The sequence below is a fragment of the Aedes aegypti genome, chromosome 2 (genome assembly GCF_002204515.2).
Source record: "Aedes aegypti strain LVP_AGWG chromosome 2, AaegL5.0 Primary Assembly, whole genome shotgun sequence".
Lineage (NCBI taxonomy): Eukaryota > Metazoa > Arthropoda > Insecta > Diptera > Culicidae > Aedes > Aedes aegypti.
The window spans coordinates 335090263-335110425 of record NC_035108.1 but is presented as its reverse complement, the minus strand read 5'-3'; the positions used below and the strand labels follow the sequence as shown (position 1 = coordinate 335110425).

At 33.3% G+C, this 20163-nt stretch overlaps 1 protein-coding gene across 3 annotated transcripts in view; it reads right to left on the bottom strand.

The window, feature by feature from the left end:
- The window catches only part of LOC5575982, a 526418-nt gene that overhangs the window by 9749 nt on the left and 496506 nt on the right, over nucleotides 1–20163 (bottom strand). For 2 of the 3 annotated variants that reach the window (XM_021846000.1, XM_021846001.1), the window contains one exon: nucleotides 762–866. In XM_021846000.1, coding sequence (XP_021701692.1) covers nucleotides 762–866 — 105 coding nt within the window. Of the gene's footprint in view, nucleotides 1–761; nucleotides 867–937; nucleotides 1171–20163 lie in introns of those variants that run through there. The other variant, XR_002500734.1, reaches the window with a different exon arrangement.

Here is a 20163-nt window from a genome sequence, read left to right as displayed (position 1 = left end):
AAGCAAGTAACACGTCAACATTTCCCTCCCAACCCCAAATTGATCTGCATTTGGACGCAACCGGTGCCGTTATCGTTTGTTATAATAATGAGAGCACCAGTACTTACACATTGAGGATGTTACTGATCCTGATTAGCGTCTGTTGGATCCCTGTGTAAGTACAGATGTTCTTGCAATCACGGAGTTAGTAGCTGTACACCATATTGATGATTATGATGTGTTTTCAAAGTAGCATTACTGGCACACTTGACCAACATCATATGTGTCTTGATCTTAGATTAGAAGATTTCAGAAAATAAATCCTATTTCTGATAAATATTCTCAGATACTTAGCTCTGTGATATGAAGATTTTCGAGTTCAGTATATTCCATATCCTCATGACGAAGTTAACGAAAATAGCAAAAATCACAAGCTTCTGATGACGAACCATAAACACTCATGAATTTCAATATTTGAGTTATTAGCCTTTTTAAAAGCCTCTTCAATATTCAACAACTATGATTGCGTGTTCTCGTTGATTATTCAATATTACATGATTACAAATAAGTCACTCTGATTGTTTGATTTTAAGCACGTTGATGATAGTAGCCCAAGGAGTTCTACACTTGAAAATGCAGTAGTTAACATTTCCGAGAATCGTTTCTGGGAAAGCCTACTCATTTAGGGGACGTATCACATGGGGCCCCGACGCCAGTAAATCATCCTAAAGTAAATCAACCGAAGGCAAAACACTCGGTCTCACATGGGATTACACACTTACCGTACACGGTGTCTGCCTTTTTGTCAGACATGGTTTCCGAATCACTTATTTTGCGCTTCTGCTCGTAATGGGACACTAGACCACTTCCTTCGGTGGCGCGTTTTTCTGAAAATACACAAGAGAAAAAATAACCATCACTCAAGTGCCACTCAATCACTTCGCATAGGCAATTCAACCTGGGGAAGGAGCACCGAAATGATGTTATCAGGCGAATTCTGGCCGATAAGAACGCTCTGAATAGAGGTGTATAAGCTTAGACTACGTCAATTGAACTTGAACTCTCCGATGGCGATCTCGGCTTGATGTTGGGAGCTTGTCGTACACCGAACGCGTTAGCAAACAGCGACAGAAGCGTACTGGCAAACAAGCATGCAAGCGCTAAACGGCATCATCATTTTCCTGCTCTCGACGACTGATACCCGTATCTCGCTTGCGTTGTCGTCGTTGAGGCTTGGCCCACCGATTAACAGACGTCACTTTTCCAACATTGTCCATCGGCCATCTTTTTAGGGTGAAAATGCATCGAAGCCAGACGTTAAATTGTGGAGTACACAAATCTAAAGAACCAGACTACGGTTTGAGCTGAAAACTTGATCGATTGGTAACTTGCTGGTGGTGACCAATTGATCTAGTTTTTATCTTGAATGGCTGTTTAATTCTCCAGATTTGTGCTCTTGAAAATTTGAGATTTGGCTTCGCTGCATCTTCACCTTAGATCGATTCATATATGTGGTTGATGTGTTGTGCGTACTGTCATCCCGACTATAATTATGAAAGCGTTTTCTTTTCCTAAGCTTTACATCTGTTTGTCTGTGGCTGGCTTATGGTTCTATATAAACATCTTATTTCTACACGCGAGTCAAAATGTCATACTGCAAATTACAAATGCAACTGAATATTTGTTATCTTTTTTATCGGAAATGTGCGATACGATATTTTTAGAAATCTTTTATAAGCGATCCTCGTCAAATCGATAAAAAAGGACGTCATTCACGTAATTGAACACTGACTTCGTTGCAGTCTAATGTTTACATAGTAACAATGTTGCAAATTAATCTTAAACGGACGCAACATTTTGGTCAGCTGATAAGCAACAACAATTTACAAACGATTGCTTTATCTGGTCATATCGCACGCCATTCGATGGAAGCTTTACTCGTGGTCAATGTTCTCACAAGCGATGGATATACGGCCCCGTTGCAACTTGATCTGCTCATTAGAAGTGCTTCAGAGTATTTCCATAATATATTTGGAATGTTTTAAAAGGTGTTGGCTGACAGAAATTTCCTTCGATATAACGATAATCGAACCCGTCTTACATTCGTCTCCTACTCGAAAGGTGAACTGGTCGTCAGTTGTCCCTTGTCAACTTCATTAGATAATCACGCTTTGCCGGCTAGTATCCGAGTCTATAGCTCGTCAATGGCCCTTATATGTATTCTATATATAGCTATTTAGTATAGATGATTTAGAACCGCTACAAGCGCACCGTTTACTGGAGTAAAATGATACATCTAAGAGTAGTTTAGTAGTTTACAAACAATCTGTGTTCTACAATCACTATTTGCTGAAGTGTTAAACAGTTGACAGTCTATTTATAGTAGAACTTGAATTTAGTCTCAAATCCCTTAGGGAAAAGTATTTTTACAAAGTGGGTAATATTTGTAGTCATAGTCAGGAATTTCCTTAGACCGTTAAACTCCTAGAGATATGCAACGCCCTATATACATTACGTGATTCAATCAATTCTGTTCGATAATTACCTATTTGAATTAAAAAAAATCGATTGTTGATTGTTTGTGGAAAAAAAAATGAGAATCAATTATTTTTCATTCACAAATTTAATGTTATACTAATTCATTTTGACCAAAAATAATGTTTTAAATGTTGATTTTAATTAAAATATTTTTTTATTTTATAAATTCTGTATTTCTATGCTTAGAATGTATTCGACGCACTTCGTAACATTATCCAATTCAGTGCTAATTATGATGACGTCAAACAGTAGTTAAGTTGTAGATTTCCATGTATTTACATACCCTTTATCAAAGTTTCGATTAAATACAAAAAAATATAGATCTATTCAAAATGATCTTCATGTAATCTATCAACTGCAAATCAAGGCTAATATACCGTAAAATGGGGTGAAGTTGATCACTTTTGTGCCAATTTGTTTTATAATTCCCAATAGGATCCATGTATTATCATCCAAATATTTTTAAAACCTGTACTGGTTGAATGTTTATCTAATTACACAAGCGTAATTTTGACGAAATGTTATTGTAATATTAAAAATATTTTTTAGAAATCAAAAAGTGGAGTTTTTGATTCCGGGGTGAAGTTGATCAATTACTGCGATAGGTTTTGTAAAATAAAGCAATATGCTAATCAAAAGATTTGGGGTCACTTAATCTGAATCAAGTCTCAAAAATCTTACAACTTAATGATAAATCGGTCAATTTTAGAGTTAAAAGTTGTGAATTACATAATACACCGCATAAAACGCCTAAAGGTATGCAATTTTCCTTTGAATTTGCAACTCGCTCACAAAAAGAACGTGTTTTTTCTCTGAAAAGGAAATTTTATCGTCAATGCAAATTTATAACTGAGTTCACATAATATACCTGGAATGTATGAAACAGTTTATTCAAATGGTGTTTTCTATAGCCTTGGCAATAGTCGATTGTTTGGAGAAGAACCCTTCAACAGTTCATCAAACATTTCATAGAAAAACTGTTTTTACATGGTATAATTATCTATCATATAAAAACGAACTTCAAAACATCAAGAGCAGATATCAGGTAATGTGACATAAGGCGGCATCCACAAATTACGTAACGCACTAGGGGGAGGGGGGAGTAGGTTCAAGCGTTACGCCTCATACAAATGTTTGAAATTTTTCATACAAAAAGCGTTACGGAGGAGTGGGAGGGAGTCAAAAATTTTCAATTTTAGCGTTACGTAATAAATGGACACTGCCTAACACAAATTGTGATAATTGAAATCGGATCATAGTTTTCTTGACAGTTTATACATGTGGGTACGGGAATGATCAACTTTTCCCCACTGATCAACTACACCCCGAATTACGGTACCAATACTTATTACGAAAAAAAAACTTTAGAGCCACTAAAACCATTCTAACTCGAAATATTTCTTAACATGTTTCCGTCCATTAAAATGTAAAAATTAATGTTTAGTAACAATTTTTGTAAAAAAGCACTTGTTTAAAAAATACTAGAGATGCAATGTTTAAGGTGAAGATGAATCGAAGCCAAACCTCAAATTTTCAAGAGCACAAATCTGAAGAACCAAACATCCGTTTAAGCTGAAAACATAATCGATTGATCACTGGCTGGTGATGACCAATCGATTAGGTTTTCAACTCAAACGGGTGTTTGATTCTCCAGATTTGTGCTCTTGAAAATTTGAAGTTTGGCTTCGATTCATCTTCACCTTAAATTAAGAAAAAGAAAATAATATCAGAAAATCTGATCGAAAAAAGGTTCCTTTTTAAATTTAACTTTCAAACAAGTTTCGAAAAATTTATCTAATTTATGATTTTTTTTAATTTTTTTTTTATCATACTCGGTAAGTACATAGGCCTTGACCAGGCTAAACGGTTTTTTCTTCGCTTGTCAATTTTTTTCTCCATATTTCAGATTTTCTGAGGATTCCAATTGAGGACTTTATTATTTGTTGCACTGTTTGCAGTTTCAAGTTACTTCAAGAGTTGGTGTTCAAGTATTCAAATTCAAGAATCTGAGATTTCGATTTGCGGAAGGAAGGAAGAGAACATCATCCTTTAAAAATCGCTAAATTTCTTGGGGATTTAGGACATTGTTATCGTTGCGCTGTTTGCATTTTCAAGTTAATTCAAGAGTTCGTATCAAGTATCCAAATTCAAGAATTTGAGGTTTTGATTCGGAATTGAAGTTCTCTTATTTTGGAAATCTCTAAGTATAATTTAATTTTATTTTTTTGTTATTTTTTCTTCTATTCTTTTTTTTTTGTTTTGTTTTGGAGATTTTTTGAATTCTTATTACGAAAACTGACGAAGGTGAAGGAGATGTAAATGATGCTTCTCATTTAAAAGAATCCCTTCCTTCGAAACCTTTCCGTGTAAAAGTTTATCCATCAACTTTTTCTGGCCCATATGTGGTATATTTTCGTAAAAAAGAGAGACCCATAAATGTTTTATTGATTTCTTCAGAGGTTTATAAAAACTATAAATCTGTGAAAGAAATCAAAAAAATTTCTTTCGATAAATTAAGAATTGTTTTCAGTTCCAGAGATGATGCCAACGCTCTTCTGGAATCTAAATTGTTTATTAATTCGTATCGTGTATATGCTCCATGTGATTATTGTGAAATCAATGGAGTTATATACGATAAAGATTTGAATTGCAATGAAATTAAAGATCATGGTTTGGGAATTTTTAAAAATAAATCTATTCCACCAGTCCAGATTTTAGAATGTAATAGACTATCAAAATTATTTTTCAATGGAAGTGAATCAAAATATGTAGCTTCAAATTGTATCAAGATTACATTTTCAGGTTCCGTTTTACCAGATTATGTAACGATTGATAATGTAATATTTCATGTTCGACTTTATTATCCAAAGCTCATGCATTGTGAGCGTTGCCTACTTTTTGGCCATACTGCCAACTTTTGCTCAAATAAATTAAAATGTTCCAAATGTGGAGATTTGCACTCATCATCAGATTGTAAGAAAAATCCTGGTGTTTGTATTTATTGTACAAAAAAACATAATTTTTTGCAACAATGTCCTATATATATTGAAAATCAAATGAAATTAAATCAAAAAATAAAAAATAAAAATCTTTTATCGTATGCAGATATTATGAAATCTTCAGATAATTTTTCTACCTCTAACACCTTTGAAATTTTGCCAGATAACGATGATGATAATTTTGGAAAACAACAGAATTTCACTTACAATCCCCCCACTAAACGAAAACGAACACATATTATTTCATCAAAAAATAATGCAATTGATTTTGAACGTCAACCATCAACTTCCTACAACTCGAATTTCCCTGTTCTCAAAAATTCTACTACGCAAAAAAATATTCCTGGTTTTCAAAAAAATACTACTTCCTCAATTAATAATGATGAAAAAATTAAACATAATGAAAATTCAAATGAGAATGAGAAATCTGATAGTTCAATTTTGAAAACTTTAGAAGAATTAATAGATTTTTTAGATCTTTCGGATTTTTGGAAGAAGATAGTTAAGATAATTTTGCCTTTTTTGCTTCTATTTTGGATAAATTGAATGCTTTCAGACCTCTCATTGCATCTCTATTTTCTGCGTAATGGCTTCATTAAATTCTTTGAATATATTACAGTGGAATTGTAGGAGTATTATCAACAAAATTGACAGACTCAAAATATTATTATTGAATTTGAATATAGACATATTTTGTTTAAATGAAACATGGTTGGAACAAACTAAATTTTTTCGTATACCACAGTTCAAAATTATTCGAAAAGATAGAACTGTTTCGTACGGAGGAGTTTTAATTGGCATTCGTGATAATATCGAATTTAAATATTTGGATTTATCAGTGCACTCACAAATTGAATATATAGCTGCTTCGATAACCAAAGATAATTTTACTTTTTCTATTGTTTGTTTTTACATCCCTTCGAATGCATGTTTTTCTATATCTCAAATTAAAAGTATTTTAAATCTGATTCCTGCCCCTTTCTATATTTTGGGTGATTTTAATGCTCATAATATAGCATGGGGAAGTAATAAATCTGATGGTAGAGGGACATTATTAATGGATTTGATTGATGAGTTGAACTTAAATATTTTAAATGATGGTTCGTTTACTACACCCAAAAGTTGAAACCGTCATTATAGGCGTTTTCTGCGTCTATTGATGGCGGAAAAGTGTTCTTCTGAGCGACATGACGTTTTTGAGCGTCTATTGATAGGCAGATAATCCGGTCATTGAGTCGAGCAGTTTTTAAGGTACAAATGGGGAAGTACAACTTGATATACTTTTTGAACCACGCATACCAACAAGCGGGTTTAGTGCTGTGGTATAGTATTTGGTTCTCACGCTCATGACCATGGATCGATCCTGGTTGATGTCGCATGTGTATTTTTTTTCATGTGCGTGCATCATCAACACATGTATTAAAAAATAAAACTTCCACACATATGCCTCTTTTAAGTGCATGTATTGGAAGTATGGAAATGCGCAAAAAACCGAGAGGGTGCAAACCAGATTCGAACCATAATCATCGAATCGACTAGCACACTATGTATCTACTGCTCCAAACTTACCACTGAAATGAAGAGTAACCAAAGTCGATGTGGTTTTACGTTTCATATGCATGATTGCTCATGCTGTTGATAAACATGTGAACATGTGTTATCCCCAGCAAAATAAAGATATACAGTCAAGTCTCCTTTAAAGCGTTAATCATCGTATGTTGAACAAGTTTAATGTATATTCATAATAATTTATCACCTACCAGAGTAGCCACATTCTCTATTGTAGAACTTACTTAAGGACTGTTCATTTTATAAAGTGGACACCTTGTGCATGCTATATCTTTATAATATATCAATAGAATCGTAATCGGTTTTCTGTATACAGTATCGTTAGACTATTATATTATTGCACGATGGTGTTAAAACAAAAAAGCCATCAAAATAATTATAATTCACATGAATAAGGAGCAATGTTTAGAATGGTCAAAGATTGGTAGGTCTCGAGCCAAGTATAATAGTTGAGTATACCAAAACACAATTCATTCATAAAAATTCGGATTTTTGGTATGTGAAAAATATTGTTTAAGTTTGAAGAACATCTTTTCTAGGAAGTTTTTGTCGAAACTTCTTTGTTCTTCTTTGTAAGATCTTATATTTCCATATAAGAGGAAAGTATTACGATGCACAGAAAACCGATTATGATTTCATTGATAAACTAGCTAACCCAGCGTGGCGAGTCACGTTCCATAAGAATTTTCAAGCAAAAACCTCTTTCAAAGATTAATAATGTTTATGTTCAATTGCAAAATGATAACATGGACAGAGAAATTTCTCTGTTGATTAATATGCCATTGGTGTATGAATAATAAGCTGAGACACGCATGATATTTATGAACGCAAAATCGCCCAAATTTATGCTCTAACCATACTCCACTGTTATAGTGCCGTTATTCTGATCTGAAATAGTTAGAGCCTTAAATGCTGTTGTGAAATATTTCAAAAGTTCCAGAAGCTTCTATAAATTAGAGAGAAGAATCTGACTGAAAATTCTAGAATATTCTATTGAATCCCGATTAACCAGTGCTACAATTTCTGTATAGATCTTTGTGCTGCGATGGCGATCGTCTACGATATACAACGAATCGAATTGTAATTAGGGGACTATCGACTAATGAATATATCGAGTCATCGAACAGGAATGCTTTGGAAAGCTCTTTTAGGGGACCATTATAGTTACCATAAAAAAATATTTTTATTTTGCCTTCATAAGTCGATATCGAACCATGGAACATCGACTCAAGAAGGTTGTGTAAATAAAAAAAAACTAGAATATTCGGCCCACAATCATGTTTATCTTTCCTTTGCAAATATCTTATTTGTTTTTGAACCTTATATTGAAATGACGAAACCCGTAATGAATCATATTTTCAACTTGCATCGGAATTAAAGTGCGGTCGAACAGCATAAAGTTGGTTTGTTTACATTTTGATTACCGTCCAAGTTCATAAAACCGGAAAACTACAATGATAAAAAGATCGTGACTTTTATACGAATTAGGAAGGACAAAGCTCCGGAAAACTCTAGAACACCCTGTGCAATAGCTGTTATAGTGCTCCACAATTTGCAATAGGGTCCTAAAATGGTTAATTAAATCTTGTTTTCATTTAATAACACGAAAGATCATATTACTGCAACTATTTTAGAAATTTTCCTCGCTCAAATAACGGATATATCATATTTAAACTTTAATTTTAAAATTGGATCCATAAATGAACCTTGACACTTGAGATCATGTTTGACGTTCGCTTAGTCGACAAAAATATCACAGGGGTTTTAGTTTTAACACTGGGGTTGTTGCTATCTGACATTTCGGAAGGAACACGGAAAACAAAATACACCCGAAATTTGAGTTCAAATCAAGGAGTGTGACAAAATCTATAAAAACATACAAAATGTTTTTTGTACTTAAACAAATGAAAAACATTAAAAAATTGAGTAAACATGTGTTTTTGGCCTGAACGTAAGCGTTTGGCACTAAAATTGGGACAGGGCTTTAGGACCCTATTGTAATGTTGTTACATTCAAATGGACTTTTGCAGTGCTCTTAATTTGACTGTTGTTGTGCTCTTTAATTGCTGTTGTATGCTGGTCAATGAAACCTTTCAAAGCGTTACTGACAGACAGAAAACTCTGGGATTTTATATACATGATAAAAAAGATATAGCATAAACAAGGTGTCCTCTTTATAAAAAATAATAAATTAATAGTCTTTAAAACATGAAAACTCTGTGGAATCTTTTGCTGGTGCTATTCAAAGAAAACAAGATCACGGTTCTACTTTCACATTGATAAAAAATATCGATCCAATGCTGATGAATGCTACCCAGAATGAGCCGATTATAAGAAACCGTGCCCCATATATGGGATTAAATTTTAACCATGGTTTTAGTATAATAGTAAAAGAGTTTTCTATAGATGAATCGATCATTTTGACTCAAGAACAACTTCTGCAAATTGGCTATTAGTTTTTGCAAGCAATTTATTTTAAGAATTATGGCACCGATATGTTGATTTTAGAACAGAACGTTCAGTGGGGAGATTGTAGTAAACCGTTTGGAGAAGTCAAGAGAACATATATACTGATTTTTTTTTCATGAAAAATATGAAAACAAAATTTCATTTTTATATAACGCAATAATCTTTTTTTATCATTTTTAATTTTGACTATCTATGAATTTTGATAAGAATTAGTTGTTCAGGACAAAATTTCAGAGACATTTTCGATAAGAAAGTTTTTCTAAGAACAACTTATGCTGTCCATAAAGGCCCATATTGAAAAAAGTAGGCACTGAGAAAATAGCGCTCAAACTTTGAAGTTTTTCTTTCATACAAATGTTTATAATTTTCTATTAGGGGCCGTCCATAAATAACGTAGCATTTTTCACTGATTTTTTACACCCCCCTTCCCTCTCGTACCGTTTCGTCACAAATGCTGATACTTCCCCTTGGAAAATACGTAGCATATCAAGCACCCCCCCCCCCTCTTCTTCGTCTTGGCATTGACGTCCTCACTGGGACAGAGCCTGCTTCTCAGCTTAGTGTTCTTATGAGCACTTCCACAGTTATTAACTGAGAGCTTTCTATGCCAAAGTTGCCATTTTCGCATTCGTATATCGTGTGGCAGGTACAATGATACTCTATGTCCAGGGAAGTCGAGAAAATTTCCAACCCGAAAAGATCCTGGACCGACCGGGAATCGAACCCAGACACCTTCAGCATGGCTTTGCTTTGTAGCCGCTTACTCTAACCACTCGGCTAAGGAAGGCCCCCCCTTTGCATTTTTTATTAATTTTCCTCAGTGATTGGGTTGAAACAAAAAATTAGAATTCAGAAGTTCAATACAAAATTTGATATTAATTACTGACTAAAATGTAAGGATAATCTAATCTAACAGTATGATATACAGTAGCGCTCGAAAGTAATTTGGAAAACAGTTTCAAATAAACACAGTTCCTGTTACATAATTTTGGTATCTAGTTTCATATAGGCTAAATTGTATTACAAGCCAAACAAGTTTACTATAGAAAATGTGAAAAAAAAATTGATTGGATTGATGAAGCTCGTTATTGTTGAGTTAGGGTACAATATATTTTTAGTTTATTTTTAGTTAGAACAAAAATTTCGTTATTAAAGGATTGTTTTTTTTTTAAATTATTCTTTGTTAGGAAATAGATTTCAATGAAAATGAACAATACAATATATTAATTCGAAATTTATTATTATTTAAATTCAAATCCATTTGGCAATCAGTGGCCAGATATAGAAAAGATTACACTTGATATATTTGGAATGTTTAGAAAATTTTAGCGATTATTATACAAATTATTTATCTCTATTAATATTTCAGCTGAACTTCATTATCTTTCTTCATAATAAAATAAACCTACACAACCTATAATGAAACAGTTAAATAATAAAAAATTATCAAAGTACCAAGTTATCAATAAAATTGAATGATAGGGCAATTTCGATATCACTCGAATCTGTTGTCCTCATTAATATTCAGGCTATTCCATCAAGAGCATTGATACATCAAAACAAATCGATGAGTTGATTGAGTGAGATCTCCTGCAACATTGAATGCATAATACACGGTATAAATGTCTTGTTTCATGTAATATTTGCCGAAAAGATCATATTTTATTGTCTTGAAAACGGCTGACTTTATGACTTGTTAACAAATGAGAAAACAATGTACTCCAAGTAGTTGAAGCATTGATTTTTAATTTATTTATTAAACTTTGATTTTGTTTATTTATAAATTTATCAATTAAGACACGAATATAACATAATATTTACATAACCATTTAAAGCTTTGAAAAATCTGTTTGATTGCATTTATCAAGAAAATCTAAAATTTCTCAGATTTCTTTTCAATCTTGATGAATGTTTTGAAGCTGAATCATCATTTTATAAACCAAGTTTATAAGTCAAACAAAACAGAGGACAGAGCCTGCATCTCAGTGTTCTTATGAGCACTTCAACAGTTATTAACTGAAAGCTTACTGTGCCAATGACCATTTTTGCTTGCGTATATCGTGTGGCAGGAACGAAGATACTCTATGCTCTGGGAAGTCGAGAAAATTTCCAACCCGAAAAGATCCTCGACCGGTGGGATTCGAACCCACGACCCTCAGCTTGATCATGCTGAATAACTCCGCGTTTACCACTACGGCTATATGGGCCCCGTAAAGATCCCCCTCCCCCCTAAATAGCTACGTCATTTATGGATGACCCCTTACATTTCTTCCTGACATATTTCACACAACCGCATAGCTTACTAATTTTGCTTCTAATGATCAGCCAAAAATAATAAACTTGAACACAATTCACGTTTGCAGCTGAAATTTAAATTAAAAGTTCATATGGAGACTGGTATGCCTTTATTTTTCAATATGGGACTGCACCAACTTCATATTTTCCAATACATTTTCAAACAATGTGTGTTTATTTTTATATGCATAATAAAATGCAGATTAAAATAAGTTTTATTGCACTCATTCGATAACTGTCAAGCAATGATACATAGTTTTGACATCATGAATGCTCTAAAGCATGACTTTAAATCGACAATATGTTGAGCATTATTATTATAAGTAAATTTTCTGGGATGTAGAAAAAATATTGTTCGGAAAAGATCTTCACGAGTTTTATATAGTTATGCGGCTTGGCAAACCTCTGAACGAACACCAACACCAAAAAATCCACTTAAGGGTTGAAGAAATCATTTCGTGACGCGTTCACCATTATTTTGCGATTATGTTGTGCACATAAGTTTTTTGAGAATTGAGCTTGAGCTTGAGAGCTTGAGCTTGATTGGCCGCCCGTGGATGCACTCCAGTATCGCCAGATCAGCTGCACTTACACAAGGAACCAACCGAATGACTGCTTGGGACTAACAGGCATCCTCAGTGTATAAGTGCTGGTGATCTTCTATTTTTAGGCAACAATGGCACCTGCCACGTCAGAATGCAGACCAATGAGGGGAAGGGGGAGGAATTGATGATGCATAGAACTGACTCCCACGTAGACCGTATATATTCCACTGCATCCACGCCAGTTCATGCGGGAGTGTATGGATTGGGGGAAAGGCATGGCAGAGAGGTTTGCTTTTGTGGTTAGCAGACTGCCTATGTATCAGGCGTAAGAAAGGCGTGCGCGTGGAAGTAGGAAGCGTTAGGGAAACGGTTTCTTGTCCGTCTCTGGTTCTAGCGTTTGCTATGAACGAATAGTTTGAGTGTGGTATATTTAGATTGGAAGATAGAAGCAAGTGAGAGATATACAACTACAAAGTACGAGGAAAGGGACGGGCCTGGGATTGAACCCATGACCTTCTGCATATGAAGCAGAAGCCGTAGCCATCAGACCACCAACCCCGTCTTGCACATAAGTTTTTTGAGAATTATTATTTATGTATATCAATTCCAAAAATATGGAAAATCTGGCTTTGGTGTAAAATGTTGAGTGCGATAATTAAACCTTATTGTAATTTCTGTAAATTCCAGTTAGGTACTATTGCATCTTCTTTACAAAAAAAAAATAAAACGGTAAATGTAAATGACTGCTAATAAGAGCGGTTTTAAATTTAAAAAAAGTTTGAAATTCCAATCCCCATATCTTTCTTAGGGGTCGTCCATAAACCACGTGAACATTTTTCCTGACTTTTCTGGACTTTCCCTCGTGCTTTTGTGTGGTTTTGACGAATAACCCCCCGCTCGCCCAATGATCATGTGTTTCATTTGTTCATGAATGAAACAGAAATTTGAAAAATGGGAGAAGAGATATTTATGAATTGGTTTGCTATTATTAAGCGAAATGTGAGATTATAGTGTGACAAACTTCTGCAAAAATTCCTAACAAAATTAGCTTCAAAAAGATTTGTTTCTACTGCAGTGTTCCTTATTATTGTTTGAGGAATTAGTTTTCACTTAGAGATAATTTTGTATTAACATTACAGTACTAACATGTGGGGAACATTTTTTTTTTCAAATTTTGTCATAGTAATTTCCATAGAAATCTTAATCGTTTTCTAATCGTTGTTGGTAAAGAAGATATGAAATATTGAATTTTAAAACTTTTTTTTTTAATTTGAACCATCCGACTGCTAATGAAACCTTTCAGGTTTAGTTGATGGTGGAATTTTCTTTGAAACACAAATGGGTGGACCGTGGTCTTTGGCTAGATACCCCCTCCCCGTTAAATGATAACATAGTTTATCAACGGCCTCTATTTTGATAAGTAATTGTTAAAAGAATTACGGTAATCCAGTTTGCTGTATGCACACTTAGATGTTTGATTACAATATTACATCGTCAAATGAATCGAATCCCACAAACCCTGGGTCTCCTACTTCGAGGAGTCTCATACCGTCCCCAACCATGCGAGTAATAGGAGACCGAAATGTAAATAAATGAAAAGTAAATCAATCAGCAAACGTCAACGACAAAATTCTGCTTATAAAGCGCCCGACTGTTATAGTCAAGTGTGTTTATTTGTTTCTCCCTAATATATTATCCAATCCAACACGCACGGCATGAAATTCTATTTCCACTGCAAATGTATAAGTCATTGCCGATAATAAAGATATACAAACATATAGATTTTGACTCTGGTATAAGTAAGAAATTCCCGCAGCACCGCGTTGGTACTTTAAATATATTTATAGAACATATCATCTCACCCCTTCTCGCACTTGGCTGTCCAACGGGTGTTGTATTTTGCTCCTCTTGCAGGTTGTCCTCCGTGACAAGATGGTTCCATGTTGTGTGATGTAGAGAACTCCATACAAGAGAAACTGTGATAGGCGAGTAGTGTGGGTTTATGTTTAAGGATCCGAAGGTTGCGGTTTCGAATCCAGTAACAGTTATTATTTTTTTGTTTTTCATATTTTGGTGTCTAAGGCAAATTTCTTGTGGCGGAGCCTTGGGGCAATCGGGTATATGGGGTAGCTAACAAGGGAAGGTCACGATGTGTTACACGGGGTTTTCAACCGGACTATTTTTGTTGGATTCAACATGTCGAAATATGTGAAACCCCAAAGCCTTTCGGGTGAAGAGCCAGGGAGATGTAGTATGTTGTTAACAAAATGTTAATAACATCTTAAATTTGTTTTACCAAATTAGGATGATAGTGTTGTCTAACACAGATCACCTAGATATAAGAAATGAATGTAATGTTTGGAATGATACTAATAAAGAAATTAAAAAAAGACATGTACATCGTAATGTTCTGAATGGCTTCAACGGATGACGCATGAATTTGGATACTAGGTTCAAATAATGACTTATTTAGTAGGTACAAGAATGTTGACACTTTTGACCGGGTTAAATCCGCTCGATAAAGGCAATAAATACATTACTTAGAAAAGAGATAACTTAACTTTATATAAAATGAGTAGTAGAAAATTGGTAAAATAGAATGGTGTTTGATTTTCGATGATGTTATTACTTTTAATAAAAGTAACATTGTTGCTAAATAAATAACTTTACTCAAGAAAATTGTTTTAAAAAGAACAAAATGTTTATTATTTATGTGTGATTTTTTGTGTATTCATACACTAACAAATGAGGCCATTTGAAATCACAGATCTGACTGTTATTTTTTTAGTTTCAGTTCAGTCATTTAAAACGACAATATATTCACTTGTCCCACTAGTTTCCAAAATTTTCAATATTTACCCTGAACTTTGGCACAAACATTTAATCTAAATATAGCATAGATTTAGTAGGAAACAATCTGAAAAATATAGTAGATCTTATTCATTTTATTTTTTTTAAGAACCCTCTCTATACGATTTCCTTTACCCATTTGTCACACGGTACCTTATTTCGATAGTCACTCAAGCAAAATGATTATCTAAATACAGGGACCGGAATCTATTATGATAATTCGCCACAAGAAATCGGGTTGAATTTCATTAATTTGCCTGAAGAACCAAAAAATAAAAATAAAATAAACACTCGCGCTTATTCGGAATCGAACCAAGGACCTCCCGATTCATAAACCAGTACTAACTACACCCACCTATCGACGGCTCGATGGGAGAAGTTACAAAAGCAATATATAAAGCGATTTATATTGCAATATTCATTCCATTCCTCTGACATGTTCACCATCCATTTGCCGCGTGACCATTTGCCTAAGTGTGCGTTTCCGATGCCATCATTCGGCTTCGGATTGGTTGTGCAATTGTGTGGGTCGGGCGTAAACATTTAGATTGCTCGAATTTTCAAGTCCAATGTGCTCGATTTCAATTGACGGGTTTGCCCGTCTACGCTTAGGAGGCGAATCTTACCATCAATAGGTGGATTTAGCACCTAATACGCTAGGAGGGAAATCCGCCATCCGATTTATTTTGGGTGTAGTTGACCATTTTGCGAAAACGGCTTTGGTGCATTTTATATGTCCGATACTGTACGTTGTTAATGTAGTATATTTGTCATCACGCTATCTTTAGAAATAAGTTATTTAAAAATTACTCTTTCTTCAAGGGGCAGTTTAGGCTCCTGGCGTCTTTTCATGCGTTTTTATGGCATACAAACTGAGTTATTATTTTAGTTATTTTAACTCTTAACTCAAACAACAAAAAATTAATATTGACATTCAAACATTATATTTTAATTGCATAAGGATGTCCCAAAACTTCACTTTGTCTGAAAACGTGAGGGGTCATTCTCCTGTTGGTAGCAATTCCGTGGCTAGAAATATTTGTTTGACAAAACAAAAATCTTAACGGGGCAACCTCTAAAGTCATTTCCTAGAGCCACCCCACCCCCCCACAAAAGTTTGATTCTATGTGGGGGCTCAAATGAGATGAGCTCAACAGTTTTCTGACAAAGTGAAATTTTGGGACACCCTAGTGAACATCTCAACAATATCAAAATGAGCAGTGATGACAAAATTGGACATTAGATAGTTATTCTATGAGTTTAGACTAGTAAATTAACACATAAATAACATATTTTGAATGATAAACGGTTTTGCTATTGTAATGATATTTACAGCTTTCAATGAATGTCTCACAAATATCTAAATTAGTTCTGATGGATTCTCTGCAGAGGTTTCAAAATAAAATTTTGGAAAATGATTCTGAAGCTCCCTCCCTGGTATAGTACAATGTTGAAAGATTTGAACAAATATCAAATAAAATTATCAATAATTCAAGACAAAAATCGTTGCAATCTTCTTTTGCTACGATTAATGCGTTATAAATTTAAACTAAGTTAGGTCAAGTAAACTGAAAGCGTTTTTTTATGAGCAGGTGAAATCAACACATCAGTAAAAAATCTGAACTGCTACGGCAAATGACACATAATATCAAGCATGTGCTCGAATAAGGGCGTAACCCGAGAAGCACTAATGTTATAATTGAAGCAGAATAACTATTATAAAACCAGATCTTGTCATATATCTGTTGAGATGCATCAATTATAACATATGTGTTACTCGAGAAGTAACATGATTATCACCTTTATTCACTGAAGAGAGTATCCATGAAGAGAAACCGATCATGTTACTTACGCCCATATTCAAGCAAACGCATGACATGTTATTAACAAAATTTTAATAAATACTTAATTTAGTTTACCAAATAAGGATGATAGTGTTGTCTAACACAGAACACCTAGATGTAAGAAATGAATGAAGTGTTTGAAATGATACTTATGACGGATTTCACGCCAACTCGACACGCGATTGGCAGCACCCCTTCAGAATTCAATGAAACTTTCTGGATGTCAAAAGTATGTGAAACTAAGATACTTTGCTTATTTTGTTTTTTTTTTCAAAATCGATCTAGACTAACATTTGGAAAGGGTCAAAGTTTTTTCTTCCTTTTTTGTATAAACCCGTATAACTCAAAAACGGTAAGACCTACAAAAAAGTGTTGTATGGGGGACTGTCGTGAAATTTCCTGACGTTTTAGAATAAAAAATGAAGAATTAAAAAACATTTTGTACACTGAAAAAAAAAATGATTCAAAACTTTAAAGTCGATTTAAAAAAACGATCATTTCAGAATTTGATCATCCTTAAGCAAAAAGTTTCGCAATTAAATTTACTAAAAGTCGTCCATACATTGCAAATTGGGCATATTTTAGAAAAAAAAAGTTTTTCTAACATCGATTTTTTTAAGTCCAAAATGAATTTTTCATTTTATTTTTATTTCGCTTTAAATAGTCAAGTATGATCATATTTTCAAGTGATAAATTAGTTTTAATCACAAAATAGATTATATTTGTTTTATTGGGAGTAGTTAAAAGAAATAAAACGGAATTATATAGAGTTTTTTTTTATTTGAATTCATTTGATCTCGCACCATACCGATTATGAGAAAATCAACTCCGTCTAACAATCCGATGGTTTTTTATGGTTGGAAAGATATCACAATAATATTTAATTTCTTATTTGGTCAAAGCCAATCTTAACAGGTGTCTGGAAAGGGTCAATATTATGCTTATGAAAAAAGTCGTGATTTGTTTTTATTTTTATTATTGCTATATATCCTAAAACGTAGTATCTGCACATGAATATTTACATTATTTTTGGGCTTTACTGAATAAATTGAATATTTTTGGTTCATCATCTGAATTGGTATACCGTTTGGCTGCAATTAGGGAATCACTAATAGGCATAAAACAATGAGACAAATTGTTCATTAGATATATAACAGAAAATTAATTTGGTGATACATGTATCAGTTTGTTTCACTGCCCAGTCAAATAGTTCTCGCGGAGTTGCGATTGTGTTTCCATAGTATTTTGCAAGACTTGCTCTTTTTGCCATTCGCTTGAGAGTGCCACCAATAGCGTCACAGGGGCTTTTGCCGTGGGATGTGGCAAAAAAGTGCCACTCTGCTTCCAATCCATGTATTTTTTTGAAATTACATAAGCTGACATTTTTTTGTTTTTATAATGAGCTGCAGCTCCATCTGACTTAAAAATAACTTTTGATTTGTTTAACAAAATTTATCAATTTTGAAATAAATAGCTGAACTGCTACTGTGTCATGGGTCTGATATTATAATAAAACTAACATTTTCCAATTTATTATCTTTTTTATGGTAAATCTAGAATTGGTGTATCGTTGCTTGGGAATTATTCTAGTGATATCCTTGAGCAACGTTATAATTTTCAGAAAAGTCGCTAATTACCAGTATTTAACCTTGTTTTAAGGAGTATTTTTTGTTTCGTAGAAAAGAAGACTGTTATTTGAAAATAAAATCATGAGTTATGAGCTTATCAATTTTTATTAGGTAGATAATAATACAAATATATTCATTACTTCTTATTCATCTGGCGTTTAACGCAGGTACGTTTAGTAAGTTTTTTTTTTCACAAAACTTTTTCTGGAAGAGAATTTAATGGGGTATGGATAAGTGTTACTTTTCAATGTTTGCAATACTGTTGTGATACCTTTCAAACCATAAAAATCCGTCGGATTGTTAGACGGAGTTGATTTTCTCATAGGCAGAGGTGAAGTCCATTGATTGCCTTCATTTAAAAAACATAATCACTGTATAATTCCGTTTTTTAACTATTCTCAATAAAAAAATACAATCTATTTTCAAATTCAAACTCATTTATCACTTGAAAACACGATCATATTTGACGGTTTAAAACAAAATCTTTGAAAAAAAATTAAAAATTAAGTTATGGACTTAAAAAATTCGAAGTTAGAAAAACTTTTTTCCCTAAAATATGCCCAATTTGCAATGTATGGACGACTTTTAGTAAATTTAATTACGAAACTTTTTGCTTAAGGATGATCAAAATCTGAAATGGCCGTTTATTTTTTAAATCGACTTTAAAGTTTTGAATCTTTTGTTTTTTCTGTGTTATAAATGTGTTTTTATTTTTTGATTATTTTTTTTAAACTTCAGGAAATTTCACGACAGTCCTCCATACAACACTTTTTTGTAGGTCTTACCGTTTTCAAGTTATACGGGTTTATAAAAAAAGGGAAAAAAAAAACTTTGGGACTTAGAAAATTCGATGTTAGAAAAACTGTTTTTCCTTAAATATGCCCAATTTGCAATGTACGGACGACTTTTAGTAAATTTATTTACGAAACTTTTTGCGTAAAGATGATCAAAATCTCAAATGGCCGTTTTTTTAAATCGACTTTGAAGTTTTGTATATTATTTTTTTCAGTGTAGAAAATGTGTTTTTATTTTTTCAATATTTTTCTTTAAAACGCCAGGAAATTTCACGACAGTCCCCCATACAACACTTTTTTGTAGGTCTTACCGTTTTCGAGTTATACGGGTTTATAAAAAAAAGTAAAAAAAAAACTTTGGGACTTAAAAAGTTCGATGTTAGAAAAACTTTTTTCCCTAAAATATGCCCAATTTGCAATGTATGGACGACTTTTAGTAAATTTAATTATGAAACTTTTTGCTTAAGGATGATCAAAATCTGAAATGGCCGTTTTTTTAAATCGATTTTAATGTTTTGAATCATTTTTTTTTTTCAGTGTAGAAAATGTTTTTTTTTTATTTTTTCAATATTTTTTCTAAAACGTCAGGAAATTTCACGACAGTTCCCCATACAACACTTTTTTGTAGGTCTTACCGTTTTTGAGTTATATGG